The sequence below is a fragment of the Loxodonta africana genome, chromosome 5 (genome assembly GCF_030014295.1).
Source record: "Loxodonta africana isolate mLoxAfr1 chromosome 5, mLoxAfr1.hap2, whole genome shotgun sequence".
Classification (NCBI taxonomy): Eukaryota; Metazoa; Chordata; class Mammalia; order Proboscidea; family Elephantidae; genus Loxodonta; species Loxodonta africana.
Window position 1 is genome coordinate 108785521 of NC_087346.1, and position 21820 is coordinate 108807340.

The 21820-nt window shown below is 39.3% G+C and overlaps 1 protein-coding gene across 1 annotated transcript in view; it reads left to right on the forward strand.

The window, feature by feature from the left end:
* The window catches only part of CORIN (corin, serine peptidase), a 321033-nt gene that overhangs the window by 229547 nt on the left and 69666 nt on the right, over positions 1 to 21820 (forward strand). Inside the window, exons 7-10 of the mRNA XM_023555029.2 lie at positions 4094 to 4201; positions 6948 to 7058; positions 11457 to 11573; positions 16183 to 16290. Coding sequence (XP_023410797.2) covers positions 4094 to 4201; positions 6948 to 7058; positions 11457 to 11573; positions 16183 to 16290 — 444 coding nt within the window. The remainder of the gene's footprint in view (positions 1 to 4093; positions 4202 to 6947; positions 7059 to 11456; positions 11574 to 16182; positions 16291 to 21820) is intronic.

A 21820-nucleotide genomic window follows, 5' to 3' on the forward strand; every position in this document is an offset into this window, starting at 1 on the left:
TCTGAAAGGGATATTTGATTCCCTAACCTCACCACCAAATCAAAGTGAAGTGTACTGCTAAAAAAAATAAATAACATTAACTTTGAAAAAATCTGCCCTTCCCCTTGACCCCCGTGTTATGGTTGATTCTGACATACTGATTCAAAATTTTCCCACAAGAATAATTTAGTTTAAAACAAAACAAAAATCAAAAATATGTTTTGAAACATTCCAAGGAGAAGTATATACCTCAATGCACAAATTCCTCGACTCTGCTCGGTGGGCAGAAGAAACAATATGGTAGCCTTTCTTCACCGAGTTAGCGTGTGTGCAGTAGCCTCACTCAGCAGGGGGTGCATGGTGGGGAGTGAGCGCCCTCTTTTGGGAAGAAGTAGTATTACCAAAGTGATAACTAAGACCTCTTATATTTTTCCTTATGATGGTCATCCTTGTTTGAAAATTATTAAGCACAGGGGAAAAGCTGCTTACAAAAGTCTGCATGTGTGTAAGTGTGAGTGAATATATATGCACATGTATGTTTGTGTGAGTGCAAATGCCTTCTCAATGAAGGTGCTGAGAAGATGATTTCTAAGGTTCATTTTATTTCTAAAATGGTACAATTCTAAAAGTATTTAAGTAGCTTATTTTTTGAAAAACGGATTTTGGAATAGAAATTCATGGTTCATATAAATAACAAGTATGCAATATGCAGATGACACAACCTTGCTTGCTGAAAGTGAAGAGGACTTGAAGCACTTACTAATAAGATCCAAGGCTACAGCCTTTAGTATGGATTGCACCTCAACATAAAAAAAATCCTCATAACTGGACCAATAAGCAACATTATGATAAACAGAGATAAGATTGAAGTTGTCAAGGATTTCATTTTACTTGGACCCACAATCAATGCCCATGGAAGCAGCAGCCAAGAAATCAAAGGATATATTGCATTGGGCAAATCTGCTGTAAAAGACCTCTTAAAGTATTTAAAAACAAAGATGTCACTTTGAGGACTAAGGTGCACCTGACCCAAGCCATGGTGTTTTCAATCGCCTCATATGCATGCAAAAGTTGGACAATGAATAAGGAAGACTGAAGAAGAATTGACACCTTTGAATTATGGTGTTGGCAAAGAATATTGAATATATCATGGACTGCCAAAAGAAGGAGGAATCTGTCTTGGAAGAATTATAGCCAGAATGCTCCTTAGAAGCAAGGATGGTGACTTTGGACATGTCGTCAGGAGGAATCAGTCCCTGAAGAAGGACATCACGCTTGGTAAAGTAGAGGGTCAGGGAAGAAGAAGAAGACCCTCAATGAGATGGACTGACACAGCGGCTGCAACAATTGGCTGAAGCATAACAATGATTGTGAGAATGGTGTAGGACCGGGCAGTGTTTTGTTCTGTTGTACATAGGATCGCTGTGGGTCAGAACCGACTCTATGGCACCTAACAACAACAATGTTTAATGTTTTGAGGAACTGCTAAACTAGTGTTTGCCAAAGTGGTTGAATCATTTTAAATAACGTGTTACTCCTGCATACCATCAATGTATGAGTATTCCCATTTCTCCGTATCTTCACCAACATTTGTTATTATCCATCTTTTTACTATGGTATAGCCACCTTGATGTGTGTGAAGTTATTTCTCATTGTGGTTTTGATTTACATTTCCCAAATGACTAATGCTGAGCACTTTTATGTGCTTATATGCCGTACATATGTCTTTGGTAAAGACTTTCTATTCAAGTTATTTGCCCATTTTTAATTAGGTGGTTTCTCCTCTTATTACTGAATGTAAAAGTTCTATATATATATTCTGGGCACCAATTGCCATTGAGTTGATTTTGACTCATGGTGACCCCATGTGTGTCAAAGTAAAGCCGTGCTTCTTAGGGTTTTCCATCGTTGGTTTTATGGAAGTAGATTGCCAGGCCTTTCTTCTGAGATACATCTGAGTGGCCTCAAACCACCAACCTTTTGGTTAGAAGCAAACAAGTTAACCATTTGCACCACCCAAGGACTCCATATTCTAGATACAAGTCCTTTGTCAAATATATGATTTGCAAATATTTATCCCTGATTATGGCTTGTCTTTTCATTTCCTTAACAGAGACTTTTGAAGCACAAGTTTTTAAAAACTTGATGAAGTTCAAATTTCTCATGGATTGAATTGTGTGCCCCAAAACTACGTGTAGCAATTTGGCTAGGCCATGATCCCCATTATCGTGTGATTGTCCACCATTTTGTCATCTGACGTGATTCTCCTGTGTGTTGTAAATTCTACCTCTATGATGTTAATGAGGTGGGATAGGCGGCAGTTATGTTAATGAGGCAGGACTCAATCTACAAGATTGGATTGTGTCTTGAGCCAATCTCTTTTGAGATATAAAAGAGAGAAGTGAGCAGAGAGACAGGGGACCTCATTACCACCAGAGAGCAGTGCCAGGAGCAGAGTACGTCCTTGGACTGAGGATTCCTTCTAAGAGAAGTTCCTAGACAAAGGGAAGATTGATGACAAGGACCATTCCCCAGAGCTGACAGAGAGGGAAAACCTCCCCCTGGAGCTGACACCCTGAATTTGGACTCGTAGTCCACTAGACTGTGAGAGAATAAATTTCTCTTTGTTAAAACCAACCATACTTGTATTTGTGTTATAGCAGCACTAGATAACTAAGACACATTTATAATTTTCTGTTTCTTTATGGCTTGAGCTTTTGGTGTTGTGGCTAAGAATTGTTCGTCTAACCCAAGGTCACAAAGATTTTTTTCTATGTTTTCTTTTAGAAGCGTCATAATTTTATCTCTTACATTTAGGTCTGTGGTCCATTCTGAGTCAATTTTTGTATTTAGTTTGAGGTAAAGGTGAGAGTTCTTTTTTTTCACGTTTTTTTCAATTGTACCAATGCTGTCTGTTGAAAAGACTATCCCTTCCCCATCAAATTTTCTTGACGCCTTGTTGTTGTTGTTAGGTGCCCTTGAGTCAGCTCTGACTTACAGCAATACTGTGTACAATGGAACAAAACACTGTCCAGTCCTGCACCATCCTCAGAATAGTTGCTATGGTTGAACCCATTGTTGCAGCCACTGTGCAATCCATCTCACTGAGGGTCTTCCTTTCTTTCACTGACCCTCTACTTAAAAAAACAAAAACCAAAGTTGTTGCCGTTGAGTCAATTCTGACTCATAGTGACCTTACAGGACAGAGTAGAACTACCCCATAATGTTTCCAAGGACAGCCTGGTGGATTCAAACTTCTGACCTTTTGGTTAGCAGCCAAGCTCTCAACCACTGTGCCACCAGGGCTCAGACCCTATACACGTGTTATTTTATTCATCTCTTCTCCCAAGTGCTATTAAGTAGTTGATCTTATCCTTGTTTCATAGATGAGTTCACAGAATCAGATTAAGTAACACACTCAAAGTCCCATAGCTAGTAGATTGCAGAAGCAGGATAGGAGTTCTGGTTTATCCAAGTATAGGATCCATCTTTTTATTAAAACTGAGAAACCATTACCGTGCATGTTGTTTATCCCAACATTAAAGTATAAACTTCCTTGCCAACATAATCTAGGATAGTACTTGCTTATTTGAGAGTCAAGTCATAAAACACTCTGTTGGCTTAAGTGGTAGTGTTTGTATGAGAGTGGGTAATGTTAATTTTAATACGTTCACCATTGACAAATCTAAACTTTCAAGTTAAAGGAAACATTTCCAGGAAAAAAAAAAAAAAACTATTTACCCCTTATTGAGGTTATTCCTTCTGTGTGAACATGAACTTCATTAGGAACTATGGATTGGGAATATCTGATCTTCGACTATAATGGAGCTTTCAGGTGGTGTAAAATGGAAGTCAGATAACAAATTTCAGGAAGTGATACAAGCAGTGACTTGGGAGCCAGAAGATCCTTGTCCTGGTTCTGCAGTAACATTATTATGTAACCTTGAGCAAGTCCTTGGATCATCTGGGCCACAGTCTCCTCTCCTGTAAAACAAAAGATGTGGACCAGGTTACCTTTACGGCTTCCTTCCCATGACATGTGTTGCTATGTAACGTACTACTACAACATTCTATACTGCTCTAATGACACACTGGTGGCTTCTCTTATTTGCAGACTGCAGTGAGAACCTGTTTCACTGTCACACAGGCAAGTGTCTTAATTATAGCCTTGTGTGTGATGGCTATGATGACTGTGGGGACCTGAGTGATGAGCAAAACTGCGGTAAGTAGAAGCATTGTTTCCCTAAAGGTTTTAATTTAAAATTACAGAAATTTATAACCAACAATTTGTAGCTCATTGTTTGTTAATATGATCAGCAGGTTAAATTACAAAATAGTTCCTTTCTTGTTTTTTTAGAAAGTCTTTTTAAATTACCCATCTGAGTCATGACTTATGTGCAAATGTAATACTTCTTTCATAAACAGCCATATTAAAGAAATGTTAAAAATAGGGGGAAGAAAGATGATTTGCAAACACGAAGTTCAAATAAAAAAAATTAATGTAAGCCCCATTTATAAATTTTTGTATGTACGTATTTTTTCTCTTTGGATACTTTTTGTTTCTTTTCTGATTAGATTCAATGGCTTATGTTTACATTTTGAGCCCTCGAACAAAACTTTGTAGATCGATAGTTACATCATCTGTACCTGATTCTCCTCCTTGTATATCACAAAAGACCCTTTCTTTATTAGATTACCACGTACTATAGGGACCGAAGTCCCTGGGTGGTGTGAGTGGTTAAACGCTTTACTACTAGCCAAAAGGTTGGCAGTTCGAACCCACCCAAACGCACCTCAGAGACAGGCCTGGCAATCTGCTTCCAAAAGATCACAGCCTTGAAAATCCTATGGAGAAGTTCTATTCTGAACACATGGGGTCACCATGAGTCAGAATTGACTTGATAGCAACGAATAACAACTACAAGAACTACTTTTAGAGCTGTAGCTACGCCTGGGGTTAGGAACATACATTTGTTTTATGTTCAAATGCAGATCTCCATAGCTTTTTAAGAATGAACCCAATTTTTAAAGAGCTGAATTCAATCCTGGGTGTTGTCTCAGCCAAATTCCTTTTGCTTCTTAACCTTTGCAACTTTGTAATTAGTTTCAGAATTTTTAAGTTGTGTATTATTGAGTGGTACTAGAAACGTCAGAGTAAGAACAAAAGCGCAAGCTGGGATGAGGATTGACAGTGGGCAAATGCTGTGTGTGGTTTTTAGCATTAGAAAACATAGATAGAAACATTGGAAAAGGATCAGAAGTGAGATCAGAGGAATGTCTCAAAGTGACCAGGGTCAGTAATGGCTCACATGCTGGAAAAATAGGTAGTTTTCCAGAATGCCTGTCTACCTACCCCTCACTACATCAAGGCAATACTGGAAAATGTACATAAGTAAAGTCATTCCATAGGCCATCAGATAGATGTGGATTTTCTTCTGGGACTGATCAATCTTGGCACAAAGCGTAAGAGGAAATTGGTGAATGTATACATCAATTATAATTGGAAGAGACCTTAGTGATTGTTTACTCCAACTCCGCCTTTTACCAATGAGATAACTGGGGACACAAGAGGAGAAAATGGTGGGAGGTGAGTGTAGCTTGGGTGGATAGGCCAGTGGAGAGGGTCAGGATATAGTAGATGAAAAAGAAGGGTCCTACCACTCAACACAATTTCTCTGAAGATGGTAGAATATCATGAAATTCACACATTCAGGGAGGCTACTGTCCCCATTCCCATTTAACGCTAGTAATGGGAGGAGCCCTGGTAACCCCATGGTTAAACACTCAGCTGCTAACCAAAGGTTGGCAGTTTGAACCCACCAGCTGCTCCTCGAGAGAAAGATGTGGTAATCTGTTTCCATAAAGATTTACAACCTTAGAAACCCTATGGGGCAGTTCTATTCTGTCTTATATGGACACTAGGAGTCGAAATCGACTCAACGACAATGGGTTTTTTTTTTTGGGGGGGTTTCATACTGGTAGTTACAACTTTCCCTTAGAGATTCATCCCCTCCTGGGCTGCCATCTTTAGCAAGCTGAGTATGCAGTGGCTCTTCTGGTCCCTGCATAAAGCATCCTGTATCTTGTGTCTTTCTTCCTTTTTCTGTACTACATCGTCCATACGTTTTATGTTATTGCTCCAAAATCCCTTTAAAATCCATGGTCCTTATGACCAGAATTCTGTTTAGGACAGTGGCACTGCTCATGAAAACACATTAGTTTCTCATTGAATCTGTTATTCACAAATCTAAAGACTATTTATATTCAAACTATACTACCTCTGATAGCAAAGAATTCTATGAGATTCTGCCTTCTATGAGAAGAAACTCACCACTTAGTTCTCTCTCTTTTCCAGGAATGTGTAAATTAGGACAGAAGTAAATACAGGCTAGAAAGAATTAAGGAAAAAAAAAAAAAAGAACAAATATTTTGCATTGCTTTCCTCACAGTGCTCTCAAAGACGAGTTCTATACTAAGGATAGCTCAATAGAAAACCTAAACTTAGCATTAGGAGAGATAGGTATAAGGAGATATCTGAATTCCAAATTTACCAACTTAAGAATCCAATAGAGCTGTCAAAAATATGTCAAACCAGCTATCTACATGGTGAAACACAAATCACAATTCTGTTTATTTAAGTCGCTGGAAAATCCACAAATTTTTTATGAAGAAAGAAAACAAAGACTAAACAAAACAAACAAACAAAATGAGAACAGCAACAAACCATGGGTCCTGGAAAGGCAAGGCAGACCTTATTCATCTGAAAAGCAGACACTCCTTACCCCACAGTGATGGTGGTCAGCAAGGCACACATTTGGGTGGGAGGTAACATCTCAATTGTGCAACATCCATGATACACATTATTGAAGGTATCGGGATGGGCTGTCTTCAAATGGAACTGTGAGCCATGCAGCTAGAAAAGTGTTATGCTGGTTGTTGACATCTATATGAGTTTCTGATTTCTCCAGACTGCAATACCACAAAGAAACATCGCTGTGGAGATGGGCGCTGCATCGCGATCGAGTGGGTGTGTGATGGTGACCATGACTGTGTGGATAAGTCCGACGAGGCCAATTGCTGTGAGTGCCGCGTTCTTTCATTTTGCTTATATTTCCTTTTCCACCTGTTTAGACAATCAGTTTAGGTTCACAGTTTAAACACATTTTAGTTGCTGTTGTTGTTGTTAGATGCTGTTGAGTTGATTCTGACTCATAGTGACCCCTGTGACAGAGTAGAACTGCCCCAAAGAGTTTTCTTGGCTGTAATCTTTCTGAAAGCAGATTGGCAGGTCTTTCTCCCGCAGAGCCACTGGGTTGGTTTGAACTGCCTTTTCCAGCCAAGTGCACCATCAGGGCTCCCTCTAGATGCTGTTAGGGAGACTCGTAAAAAAACAATAACACAATGTTCAAAGGCAAAGATTTGTATACTTTGGTTCTAGCCTATAAAGATAACAACTGAGTGGGGTGCTGGCGGTAATAATGCAAAATATCTGACTTCCACTCCTGTCTCCCCCAAAACCCCAAGATTAATTTGGCTGATCCGATCAAGCAGGTGTCTGTTTTCTATTTCATTGCTCCGTGCACCGCCCTTCTGCACCCGTGACTTTCTCAAAGGGGATGCTCTTCGCGGAGACTCGGGGGACATTTCTTCTGCAAAGGATATATGAGAAGCTGGGTTTCTCTGCAGGAAGCTCCAAATGTGTTTTTAGGGGCTATTTGTGGGAGAACATGAGAGAGAATTGCCAGAGAGAAAAAAACCTTTAATGTTCATCAGTTATACAGAGAGCGTGTGATGATAATTATAATTTTGTAAACTGTTGTATTTCTGGGTGAGTGAGGTCTTCAAGTAGCTGTTATACTGTTGTTGGTGGTGGTTGCCATCAAGTTGCTTCCGAGTCATGGCAACACCATGTGTGCAGAGTAGAACTGTTCCATAGAGCTTCCAAGGCTATGACTTTTCAAAAACAGATTGTCAGGCCTGTTTTCTGAGGTGCCTCTGGATGGGTTAGAACTGCCGACCTTTCAGCTAGTTGTTGAGTACTTAGCTAATAAAAACAAGTATGACTATTAGCTTTTTTCCCCTAGAAAATACAGCATACTTAGTAGGACATAATAAAAATGATTGAGTCAAGTGTTCAGGTAGACTACTATTGACCTGGAAGAGTTAATATGTATTATTCATGCTAATTAAGCTTTTTATTTCATCTTTTGCTGTCTAATAAAAGTAGAAGAGGTTGATATATTTGAGATCGAATATTTAATTTAAGGCAAAAATAGAAATGCAGATTGCATGGTTTTTATTTTGACATAAGAAAAGACATATAAACTAATTAACAAATACAATGTGCATTGTTCTCCTTCCCTGAATTGAATTTGAACTGGAATATCACAGAAGTCTTTGCTTAGTGGACATAGTGTGACAGAGTGGACTGCATCTCGACAGATCTTGGGAAAGCAAGGGCATGATAATCAACTGTAACACTTCTGGTGTTGAGTCTTGATTCAAGAATGGGGGATTTTAATGTTAGATAGTATCTCAGTGATAGCTGAGGTCACATGGTACATAGTTTCCGGATGCTCTAAATGGTAATAGGGATAGAATTTAGTGAACCTACAGGAATCCTTAGGTTAAATGGCCACTAGACCATCCTTTTCAAACATCAGATGTCATAAGCAACTTTTGAAATAAAGTGTTATTGTGTGTTAGGTACTACATAAGTCTTTTCATTTACAAGTAGTCCCCAACTTATGACGTGTTCTTCAAGTTACAACAAATTGCACTTAGGACTCTCCATTTTATTTATTTATTTTGATATATCTTATTGTTAGTAATGGAAACCCTGGTGGCATAGTGGTTAAGTGCTACAGCTGCTAACCAAAAAGGTCAGCAGTTTGAATCCTCCAGGTGCTCCTTGGAAACTTTATGGGGCAGTTCTACTCTGTCCCATAGGGTCGCTATGAGTTAGAATCAACCTGACGGCAACAGGTTTGGTTTTTTTTTGGTATTGTTAGTAATATCTATGTATGTATGTATGTATTAAAATATATCTGCAAGTTTATGTAACGTTTCCAACCCCAGAGACAAAGATTGGGTTTATAAAGATACTGATAATAAAAGGCAGTAATAATGAAAACTAAAAAAAAAAAAAAAAAAGAGGTATTCAAATTATGTCAGAACCAACTTACAATGGTGTCGTTGAAACAGGTCCCCAACTTGGGACCACCTGCATATTATTTCCTTGGCCCATTAGATCAGGTAGGTATAGAGTGGAATGCTTGGGGTTGGAGTCAGAGAAGTTTGCCCTCACATTCTGGCCCTACTGTTTAACAGCCATATAACTTTTTTTTTTTTTTTTTAATTTTATTAGTCTGTGGAAGCTGAAAGTCTGGTCACTCCGGGACTAGCCGTTCTCAAAGTCCTCTTTCATCTCTTGAGACCTGTGGTTCTAAAGGGCCTGTTGGTCTTTTTTATTTTTTCTTTTTAAATTGTGCTTTAGGTGAAAGTTAACAGCTCAAGTTAATTTCCCATTCAAAAATTTATACATTTTTTTTTTGTGTGTGACATTAGTTGCAATTCCCACAATGTGACAGCATGCCCTCCCTTTCCACCCTGGGTTCCCTGTGTCCATTCATCCAGTTCCTGTCCCTTCCTACCTTCTCATCCTGCTTTTGGACAGGGGCTGCTCGTTTGGTCTCGTATTGATTAAACTAAGAAGCACGTTCCTCACCTGTATTATTTTTTGTTTTATAGGCCTGTGTAATCTTTGTCTGAAAAGTGGGCTTTGGGAATGGTTTCAGTTCTGGGTTAACAGAGCGTCTGGGGACCATAGTTTCAGGGGTTCTTCCAGTCTGTCAGACCATTAAGGCTGGTCTGTTTATGTAAATTTGAATTCTCTTGTACATTTTTTCCTGCTCTGTCTGGGACTCTCTGCTGTGTTCCCTGTATGGTCAGTCATTGGTGGTAGCCAGGCACAATCTAGCTCTGGTCTCAGGCTGGTGGATTTCTGGTTCGTGTGGTCTTTTTGTCCTTTGGGCTAGTATTACCCTTGTGTCTTAGGCTTTCTTCATTCCCCTTTGCTCCAAGGGCGATGGGACCAACAGATAGATGTATAGATTAGATGGCTGCTCACAAGCTTTTAAGACCCCAGAGGCTACTCACTAAAGTTGGATGTAGAACATTTTCTTTATAAACTATGTTATGCCAGTTGACCTAGATGTCCCCAAAAACTATGGTCCCCAGGCCCAAGGGCCAGCTACTCTGTACCTCAAAGTGTTCGGATATGTCCAGAAACCTTCTTAGCTTTGCTTTGGTCCAGTTGTGCTGACTTCCCTGGTATTGCGTGTTGTCCTATTCACTGAAGTTGACTCTTGCCTACTATCTAGTTAGTGATTCCCCTACCGGGCCACCTTGTAACCGCCAAAGAATGCTTTTTTCTGTGTGTAAAACTTTTCTTGAGTTCTTATAATAGTGGTTTCATACAATATTTGCCCTTTTGTGACTGACTTATTTCACTCAGCGTAATGCCCTCCAGATTCGTCTGTGTTGTGAGGTGTTTTGTGGACTCATCATTGTTTTTTATTGTTGCACACTATTCCATTGTGTGTATGTACCAGAATTTGTTTATCTGTTCATCTGTTGATGGACATTTAGGTTGTTTTCATCTTTTTGCTACTGTGAATAGTGCTGCAATGAACATGGGTGTGCATATGTCCATTTGTGTAACGGTTCTTATTTCTCTAGGGTGTATTCCTAGGATCATACGGTATTTGTAGTTCTAGTTTTTTAAGGGACTGCCATATCATTTTCCAAAGTGGTTACACCATTACATCCATATAATTTTAATATGGACACTGAACTCTCTAAGCTTCAGTTTTCTTATCTGTAAAACAAGCATGATAATATTTACCTTGTTAGTTTGTTGTGAGGCTCTGAGATCGTATGTATAATACACCTAGCACACTTCTTTCCATATAAACCAGTTGCTTCAAGTGAACTCTGACTCATGGTGACCCCATGTGTATCAGGGTAAAACTGTGCCCCATATGGTTTTCAATGACTGATTTTTCAGAAGTAGATTGCCAGGCTGTTCTTCCAAGGCACCTCTGGGTGAACTTGAACTTCCAGCCCTTCAGTTAGCAGCCAAGCAAGTTAACCTAAATTGTAGCTTTCCTTATTAGTAGTGTTACTACTACCATTATTAATACTACTTCCCCCATTCAGTTATCAAGAAAAAGTTATTTTTCAGTAGTTGCTATTTAATAAGGCAGGAGAAGCTATAATAAGTAAAAGCTTTCCATCCCAGAAATGCTTGGAATTTAAAAAGGATAATGAAATAGACACATTCATTCATTTCCATAAAACGTTCACATATGCAAAGCTCTTCATTTCTCAACCAGATAAGTGGGAATCATTTATATGATCTGCAGATTGAAAGATGTGTTCATAAACACAGTGAATATTATTCTGGCTTCTTCTAGCCTGCCACAGCCAGGGTCTGGTGGAGTGCAGAAATGGGCAGTGTATCCCCAGCACCTTCCAATGCGATGGAGATGAAGACTGTAAGGATGGGAGTGACGAGGAGAACTGCAGTGACAGTAAGTATGTGCTACCTCCCCTGGGACATTCCTTTATGGGTGGACCTGTCTTTCGTAACAAAGCAAAAGGTGTGACTGATGTTTAAATAGGATTCACCCATAAATAATTCCAGATTGCTGAATGCCCTGGTCCTTATACCACTGCTCAGCCAGAAAACCTTTTCTTACAGTAAATATAATTCTTGAACAATCTATACTGAAAAATCATTTCTAATGGGAAAGAGCAGAGGTTAAACACTTGAAACAGCGTGGTCAAATTCAGTTAACTGTTTTATGGGGGAAGGCAACACCATGATAAAGAGAAAAGCTTAGTATATAGTATTCCATTAGATTAGATTCCAGTCAGAAGGAATAGGCTGCTGAAATTAAATGTAAGTTTCCTAAAATAACTGCATTTAGAGAAGCTATTTAATGCCTCACATTACCCAGCCAGACAGGGTTGCTAGGAGTTTGAATCGACTCAACGGCAACAGGTATACTTAAATGTACTTTATAAAGAGACTCATATTCCTGTGTGGAACTTTAAAAGGACCAAAAAAAAAAAAAAAAAAAGTAAATCAAATAAGTTGGAAAGAAAGTTCTACACTGATTGTTTTATGTGGAAGCATCTTTTGGGTTGGTAAGAATACCCCTAAACTTAAAATCACTACATTTATTTATAATATAGGCATAAAAAAAATAACCTAGCAGTTAAGAATGTGGTAGTTGCAGCCCAGATGCTTGGGATCAAGTCCTAGCTCTTTTATTACTACCTGGTTGACTTCAGGCAAGTTACTTTACCTCTTTATGTCTCAATTTCCTTCTCTGTAAACTTAGGTAATGATAGCTACTTCATAGGGTTGTTGTGAGAGCTAAATTAGTCAACTCAACTAATGAACTGAAAGGAGCACTGGACAAATGGTGAGAACTCCATACTTGTTAGTTTAACTATTTTTACGCATCCTTTTTCTTGTTAAACCATTTTTTTGAGCTGTGTTTGTCTAATGAGACTGGTCATCTGTAGCTAAATTAGTTTTGTCATTATGAATATCAATTATTAAAACAGCTTTAACGAAAATACATCCAAAACCTAAAGCAAGAGTTTTCTAATCACAGATTTATTACATAAAAATAATTTATAAGGCGTGCTTAGTTTTACCAGCTTTCAAATTGGGAAGCCAATCGTTTTCTAGGCATGAGTTATTATTGTCTGCATATAAGCCACACACCTCCTTTTAGATCAAATTATTCTTTCATTAAGCCACACACCTCCTTTTAGATCAAATTATTCTTTCATTCTACATAATTCAACTTTCTCTGCAATAATTTTGGATTCTTCACTATTCTATGGTAGGACTTTTAAATTAGTTCTTTATGTGTGGGATATAAGAAAGTCACATGATAAAATGCTTCAAGAAGTAAAATTCTACCGTCTTTGTATTATTGCTTCCTCTAATGAATTCAACTTAGTACATATTTATTGTGGAACTAATACACCATCCCACCACCTGCCTATCAGTTTGTCGCACTGTGGTGGCTTGTGTGTTGATACAATGCTGGAAGCTATGCCACTGGTATTTCAAACACCAGCAGGGTCACCCATGGTGGACAGTTTTCAGTAGAGCTTCCTGACTAAGACAGATTAGAAAGAAAGGCCTGACAATCTACTTCCAAATATTAGCTAATGAAAGCCTCACTACAGAATATTGTCTGATATAGGACCAGGCAGCGTTTTGTTCTGTTGTACGTGGGGCCACCGTAAGTCGGAGCTGACTTGACAGCAGCTAACACAAAAACAACAATATATGATGATCGCCAGGAAGTCAGTGGGCAGCAAAACAGCTCATGGAGCTTGCAGCCTCCTGGGGAGAGAGGCATTCTACAAATAGTCATGCAAGCTAGTATCTAATGATGAAGTGACATAAGGCTGTGAAGAAAACCAGGGGGCTATGATGCTATATAACGACATGATTGCCCTGGTAAGCTTCCCTGAGGAAGAGATGTTGGAGCTAAGATTTGATGAATGAATGGAGTTTACTAAACAAAGGAGAGGCAGGCCGGAGAAAAGGCTATTATGAGGAGAGAGCTGACAGTGAAGGGAAGCATGACACTAAATAATAATTGTTAACATCGATGGCAAGCTTGTTCTGCTAGGCAAGGCTGGGGAAGAAAGCAGGGACCACTCTGCCAAGACTTTAGAATAGTTTTGGTGGAGTCGATTCTGATTCACGGCAGCCCAATGTGTGTCAGAGTAGAACTGTGTTCAACAAGTTTTCAAGGGATCATTTTTCAGAAGTAGATTGCCAGGCCTTTCTTACAAGCAGCCTCTGGGTGATGGAACCAAACCTATAGCCTTTTTGTTAGCAGCTAAGCATTAACCATTTGCACAACACAAGGACACCCTCCCCCCCCCCACCACTACCCCCAAGGCCTTGGGCCCTATTAAAGATCTCCAGGCTCTCTCCCAGCCTACTGGTCCAGTCTGCCTCACACCCTCCTTCTCAGGGATTTATGCTCCAGAGGTTCTGACCTTTGCACTTCCCTACCTCCAGATCTTTGCCTATGCTGCTCTGCTTGGGAGACCTGTCCTTCTTCATTATCCCAGCTGACCCCGTCTGCCTGTAAAACTCCTTTGAGGAGCTCCCCCTGACTGCCTTAGTTTGCTTCCACTGTGCTTTATACAAACCTTCATGTGAACAGTAGTCACACAGCATTGCAAGGTTTTGTTCATAACAACATCCCTATTAGAGTAGAATTTTCTCCATAGAAGGTATCATGCCCTTTTACCTTTTAATAACCAGTTCCTCGCTCAGTTACTTGTCACGTTAAAAAAAAAAAAAAAAAAACCGTTGCCGTAAAGTGGATTCTGACTCATGGTGGCCCCATGTGTGTCAGAGCAGAACTGTGTTCCAGAGAGTTTTCGATGGCAGATATTTTAGAAGCAGACCACCGGGACTTTCTTTTAAGGTGCTCTCACATAAACCAAATTTATTGCCATCAAGTTGATTCCAATGCATAGCAACCCTATAGGACAGAGTAGAACTGCCCCATAGGGTTTTCAAGGCTGTTTTTAATCTTCACAGAAGCAGAGTGCCACGTCTTTCTCCCATGGAGCTGCTGGTGGGTTTGAAAAGGTGACCTTTCAGTTAGCAGCCAAATGCTTTAACCACTGAGCCACCAGGGCTCTTTGCTGTCATATAGTGGGCGCTTAATATTTGTTAAAATATTGAATTTCCTTAAGAGCCGGAACTCATGGAAATTAGCTCGGCTTGCCTGGAGGAGGAGTTGCTGGGTAGTGCAAATAGTTAATGCACTTGGCTGCTAATCAGAAGGTTGGGAAGTTCGACCTCACCTCGAGGCACCCCAGAAGAAAGGCCTGGAGATCTACTTCTGAAAAATCAGCCATTGACAACACTATGGAGCACGGTTCTACTCTGACACATGTGGGTGAGATCACCATGAGTCAGAGTCAGCTCCACAGCACCTGGCTGCTGGTTGCCTTGCGAAAAAGTTTGAGCCTGCTGACAGACAAAAAAAAAAAAAAAAAGTGACATCTCTTGTTTGCAATTTTTCAAGGCTCTAATCCATTTTTTTTTTAATCCATAGTATTGCTCATTAGTGGTCCTGGAAAGGAGGAAGGTTCCAGTAGAATAAACACTGTCTTCGAATCTGTAGATAAGAATGATTAGACATATATGTATATTATTTATACTTTAAAATTTCTGGCAAGATTTTCTAAATTCCAAATGACATATCTGAAAGTAATGGACTATAATGGGGAGAGTTAAAAAAAAGGGGGGGGGCAGTAATTTATTACCTTAGCCATTTAATCTACAAATGACCAGGAAATCAATAGGGAAAGCAGTTTCCTCTCCACATACCTTAAGGAAAATCCATTAGGGCAAAGGCTGACCTTACTGCTGTCATTCATTTGGAAACAAGAAACCCAGTTCTCAGGCATCACAGCTAGGTCGGTGATACTTTGCAGGGACATGCAGAAAATATTGATAACAGCTGCAGAAGACTTGTACTCTAATAAACTATTCTTTTTGAATTAGTGTTGATACCTGGGTTCACTGGGTTGGGTTACCTATTTATTATTAGAGAAAATACTTCCCTTAGAGAGAAGACTAGAGTTGGGAGCAAATGAATCTTTAAAACACAGTGTCATTTAATAATCCAAAATTTCAAGATCTTTATATTTCCCTCTCCCTCAAATCACTTCAATTTTATTTTTAATCAAATGTATGCACCCATGTAAAAATAAAACATTGTTCTGTTTTTCCTCCAAAAGTAACAACAACCTGTTTTGTTGCCATGTATCATAGTTGTTAGCTGCCCTGAGTCAGCTCTAACTCATAGTGAACTCCTGTTTTGTTCCTGTTAAAAGCAACAACCTTTTATTTCTTCATTCCTACAGAATCCTTTTGGAATAAGTATTGTAGTTAGTTGCTGGAAAAAAATTAGTCCAGAAAGTGTCTATTCAACATGTGTTCAATATTTGGGGAGAAATTGGAAGGAAATTAAAGTTGTGTCATTCCTCAGCTCCACCAGACATTCTTAATCCTTTAGATCCTAGTCTAAGGAATTTACAGATGATGAAAGTGAACGTGCCTCTCCCCCCTGGTAGGTCAGACCCCGTGTCAAGAAGGAGACCAAACATGCCTCCACAATTCCTGTCTTGATTCATGTGGCGGTAGCTCGCTGTGTGACCCGAACAACGGTCCGAGTGACTGTGGTAAGTACCACAGCTGACAATGCAATCACCATGTCAGGACTTGCCTTTAGCTTTTTTTCTTTCCTGTGGACTTTAAAATACTGTCTGGAATTCCTCCAAAAGCCTATACCTATTTTCCTTTTCTTTTCTAAAGGTTGCATGTGGTAGCAGAAAAGAAACAAAATGGTCTTCATTAACTTAAATCAGAAACAAATGTGTCATTGGGAAGGGGCTATAAATCCACATTGCTTAATATCATTACCATCACTTTCAACTCAACATCAGGTCCTATATATTATTTTCTTGGCTCTGTCTGCAAGCAGATGCTATCTTTCTTCCTTCTTAAAGCACAGTTTCAAAAATGGAAACCATCCAAGAAGCAAATATGAAGGTTGTCTAAATAGCCACATAGAACTTTGGCGGTCTGTCCTTTTAACAAAATTTATTCTCACCTTTCCAGGAACTTTGTCGACTTCTAATGATCTTGGAGAGTATGTTGATTTGTTCCAGTGACAGTGTAGCAGCTCCAAGTGCTATAAGCAGGTGGCTTTCTCTAAAGAGGCTTTTTTGGAGGAGGAACTTTTGGGAGAAGACAGAAGGGAGTATGGTGGGGGCTTTGAACAGGCTCTCAAGGGAAATTTTAAATGAACCAGAAACTTTCCAAAGAGGCTGATTTATAGTAATGATTCCTTACTCCTGGGCCCTCCTTTCATATTCTACTCATTTCTATTACCTTTTATAATTTATTTTTCCTCACCTTTAGCTTGGGGCTAGAAATTTAGAACCAGGTCCATTAGCTTTTGGTTGGCAAATTGGTACTACTTTCTAACACACATCTCTCTCTAAGGCCTTTGGAATTTGGGAAGCTGAAAGGCTGAAGTCTTTGAATCTGCTGCAATTTTGGGGTCCTAGTTTTACTTGATGGCCTTTCTCAGTCAGTGGAGAACTTATAGGGACTGCCTCTGTAACTGTTAGGGAGTCTCAAGGGATGAAGAAAGTGGTCTGAGGAGGGGTTTGTGGGAGACAGCCGATGAAAAACCCAGACAGGTCTTTTTGTTTGTTTGCATGAGTACTTAATAATTATTTGGCTGAAAGCACAATACCCAACTCTCTCTCCATTTCCAATATGACAGAAGAGTCAGTGGGTATAGTGTTGCTGTTAAGACCTACTGCCATTTTGCTTGGTGGCACAGTGGTTAAATGTTAAGGCTGCTAACCAAAAGGTCAGCAGTTTGAATCCCAAGCTGCTCTTTGGAAACCCTATAGGGAGCAGTTCTACTCTGTTCTATAGGGTTGCTATGAGTTGGAATTGGCTCAACAGCAGCAGGCTGTTTTTTTTTTTTCTTAAACCAATTAAAGGAGCCCTGGAAGTGTAGTGGTTAAGAGCTTGGCTGCTAACCAAAAGGTCAGCAGTTAGAATCCACCAAGCTGCTCCTTGGAAACCCTAACGAGCAGTTCTCCTCTGTCCTATAGGGTCGCTATGAGTTGGAATGGACTTGATGGCAATGGGTTTAATGGATTTTAAACTGGTTAAATATATGTAATGTTGATTAAATACATATAATTAAATATATATACAATAAAACCTGCAAAAGTCAGAAACTGTGTAAGGCAGAAACCTGTCAGAGAAGGAAAATTCAAATATTTTCCACCAAAATAAGCAATGGCAAAGTGGTAAGACTGCACCCTGTCAAAGGCGAAAAACTTGTGAGACCCAGAAAAACAATGTAGTCCTGTTGAGTTCCGGCTCTCACAGGTTTCACTGTATATATGTGTGTATGTACTTTCAACATGTTATTGAGAGGGACCAGTCTATGGAGAAGGGAATCATGCTTGGTAAAGTAGAGGGTCAGCGAAAATGAGGAAAACCCTTAACGAGATGGATTGACACTGGCTGCAACAATGGGCTCGAGCATATCAACGATTGTGAGGATGGCTGGTGCAGTATTTCATTCTGTTGTACATAGGGTTGCTATGAGATGGAACTGACTTGATGGCACCTAATAATAACAACATATGTATATACAGGAGGGTTTAAGTCAAGAAATATTGCTACAAATTCACAGAGACTTTTATTAAACAAAAATACCAAAATGCAAAGCTATTGTTTCTTGACATATCCTCCATCTAGGTCTGTACACTTCTGAAAGCAGTGTTTCCGTCTCTCTAATTCTTCCCCAACAGTTCTTCAATCTTCGATTTCCACCAAGTCAAAACGGCAGTTTCAGCATCCTCAAGGGACTCAAATTTTGTTTCTTTGAGTTTTGGGAACAAAAAGAAGTCTGAAGTTACCAGATAAGGGCTGTAGGCTGGATGGGGTAATGTTTCCCAACAAAATTCTCAAAGGACAGCCCTCGCTACCCCGAAGAATGAGCAGGTGCATTGCTGTGATGGAAACAATTCCTTGGCACAACTTTCCTGGCCTTTTCATCACCAATGCAGTTTTCGATTTTCTTAAAACTTCCTCATAATAAGCCCTGTGATCATCCTGTGTCCTTCGAGAAAATCTATCAAGATTAAAATAAAAAGAAATTCCAAAAAACTATTGCCATAACCTTCTGAGCAGTCTTCCCTCTCTCAGCCTATCATTGAAGTCTTCCTGGCCTTCCTTAAAATGCTTGATCCATCTGAAAACTGTTGTTTTATGTGGGGCAGCATTCCCATAAACTTGGTGTAATGCTTCAATGATTCGGGAAGATGTTCACTTGAGTTTTGTTAAAAATTTAATATTAGCCTTGATCTCAAAATCTTTTTTTTTTTTTTCCCCAAGGCACAAAAAGTATCCTTTTTTTTGAAGGCACCCTAACAAGGCTAAGGCAAGTGTATTACTGAGACAACTTGTCTGTAGCCCTCCACTGATTGCAAGACATGTTTAAACACATTTCGTTTGGAATAAACTCATGCATGTATGAACCGGAACCTCGTAGCAATACTTTTTAACTTACCTTCATATATATGTGTGTATGTATATATATATATATGTGTGTGTGTGTGTGTGTAATTAGATTGTCATGAAACTTTTTTTGACAACTACACTTCATGCCAGGAAAAATGTAATGTATTGATGATACTCAAGAAAAGAACATGTCAGCCAAGGATTTGTATCCATAAAAACTAACCTTCAGGTATAAAGGGCACAAGCTATCACCAATATGGAGAAATCTACCAGAGAACAAGTTTCAGATAAACAAAGGAATTGAGAGGTATAGACTTATTGTAGAATTAAGAATAAATGAAAGTTATAAGGGAGAGAGGATGTAATGGCTATAACCGTTAATATGGATATAGTATATTGCAGTAGTTGAAAAATTCAGGGAAATAAGGGGAAGCTTATGCAAAAACCTTTTAAAGTTCTTCTCAGTAGTAACACTATTGATGGTAGTATTAGCCTCATTTCATTGAGACTGTTGTGCATGTGATGTGGTATAAAGTAAGTGAGTAATTATGGAATATTCTATTTCTATCAGACACCGTGTCTTTGAGAGCCAAGAATTCTTGGTTTGGAAAAACGAGCAGTGGATGTAATATAAACCAAAAATCCCATTGCAGCCTAGTCGATTCTGATTCATCAAAACCCTACAGGACAGAGTAGAACTGCCTCATAGGGTTGACAAGGCTATAATCTTTTCGGAAGCAGACTGCCAAATCTTTCTCTGCCGAGCCGCAGGTTGGTTTGAACTGTTGACCTTTCGGTTAGCAGCCCAGCGCTGTTTAACCGCTGTGTCACCAGGGCTTCTAGATGGAATATAGAAGAGGTTAAAAAATTAAGTAGTCCTGAATGTGAAGTGGAAGTATTAGTAGGAAGTCAAGAATACATTATCTTAAAATATATATATACGTGTGAATATATGTATTCATGTGTATATATGTGTACACAGACACTCACATACACAGACACATGTATGTATTTCCTAGCTCTGTCCACTGAAAGGCCTAAGAAAAATGACTAACCCAGCAGCAGTGAGCATCCCTGATGCACCCAGACTGCAGCCCTGAACTACTATTTCCTATTAAAAGAAACTGGAAACCCTGGTAGTGTAGTGGTTAAGAGGTACGGCTACTACCATAAAGGTCGCCAGTCTGAATCCTCCAAGTGGTCCTTGGAAACCCCATGAGGCAGTTCTACTCTGTCCTGTAGGGTTAGTATGAGTTGGAATCAACTCAATAGCAATGGGTTTGGTTTTTTTTTTTAATTAAAAGAAACCAGGAACTTTTTGGAGAAATGGCTGATTCTAGGCTTGGGGCAAAAAAATGTGTAAAATAAGCCTGGGACATCTTATCACATCAAGTAGTCAGGAAGCTATAAAGATTATGGTCATGTCAAAAGGATTCAGAGCCCAACCTGAAAAGGCTACCACTGGCTAAAGATAGGGGTGATTTGAACTTCCAAAGAAAATAATAGCATTCGATTGATATCAGTCCCATAAAGAAACCTATTGCCATCTAATGACCCTATAGGATAGAGTAGAACTGCCCTATAGGCTTACCAAAACTGTGATCTTTACAGAAACAGACTGCCACAAAGTAGCTGGTGGGCTCAAACAGCCAACCCTTCAGTTAGCCCCCAAGCACTTAACCACTGTGCCGTATGTTCAAATTCATACTTTTATAGTGATATTTAAAAATAACCATTGGTGACCTTTGGAAAGTGATAGGAAACCAATTAATTTGTGTTGAAAAGTTGTCATAAAGGGAAATAATCAAGGATTTTTTTTTACCTTTCCTTTATGAACACTACCACTGCGTAAGCAAGCAAGTAGTAAGATGAGGGAAATTATCTCTTTTTAAAGCATTGCTACCTAATAGGTGAAATAGATGATTGATTGAAGTAGAATATCACCATGCTGTAGCACGCAGTGAATTAATGCCTCAAGGAACTCAGCAACTACAGGTGCTGACATCACAAAAAGACAGAAGCCAAACATGGTGTGCCTTCCGATGAAAGAACACCACAGCCACCTATAGTCTTGCCAAAGGCAGGAAGCCTGATCAGTCCTCTGGGTTCGCTTGCCAATTTTCAGGGACTAGAGAGGACAGAGGACAGGGGAACATGTTTAACCTCACCGGACTGTGAAGTCTGCATCATCCAAACTCTGACACAATGTAGTGGTCAAATCCCTGAGTTCTTCTCATTTTGCAAAATCATAAGGAAAAAGAATGGATGGTGGCACTATTATAAAAGATAAAAGGGTAAACAAGTTTTAAAAAGTGGTCAAGCTTTTAAACTATAGTATCTGCAGGGTTGCACATTTAGGTAATAAAACTGTAAAGAACAGCCTGGAAGTGATAACTGAAAGTGATGATTCTGAGGGAAAAGGAGCAGGTCTAGATGGGACAGGGTACATGGAGGGGTTTCTGGAGTGTCTGGAAAAGTCTGTTTTTGTGTAAGAATAAACTTTAACATGTATATTAAGTAAAAAATATGTGAAATATTTATAATAAACTTTTATAGTTTAAATCAAACTATTAAATATTGATGAAGAGAAATTTAGAATATCTGAATGTTACATTTGCCACTGGATGTATTGACGGCAATGGGTGTGTGTGTGGG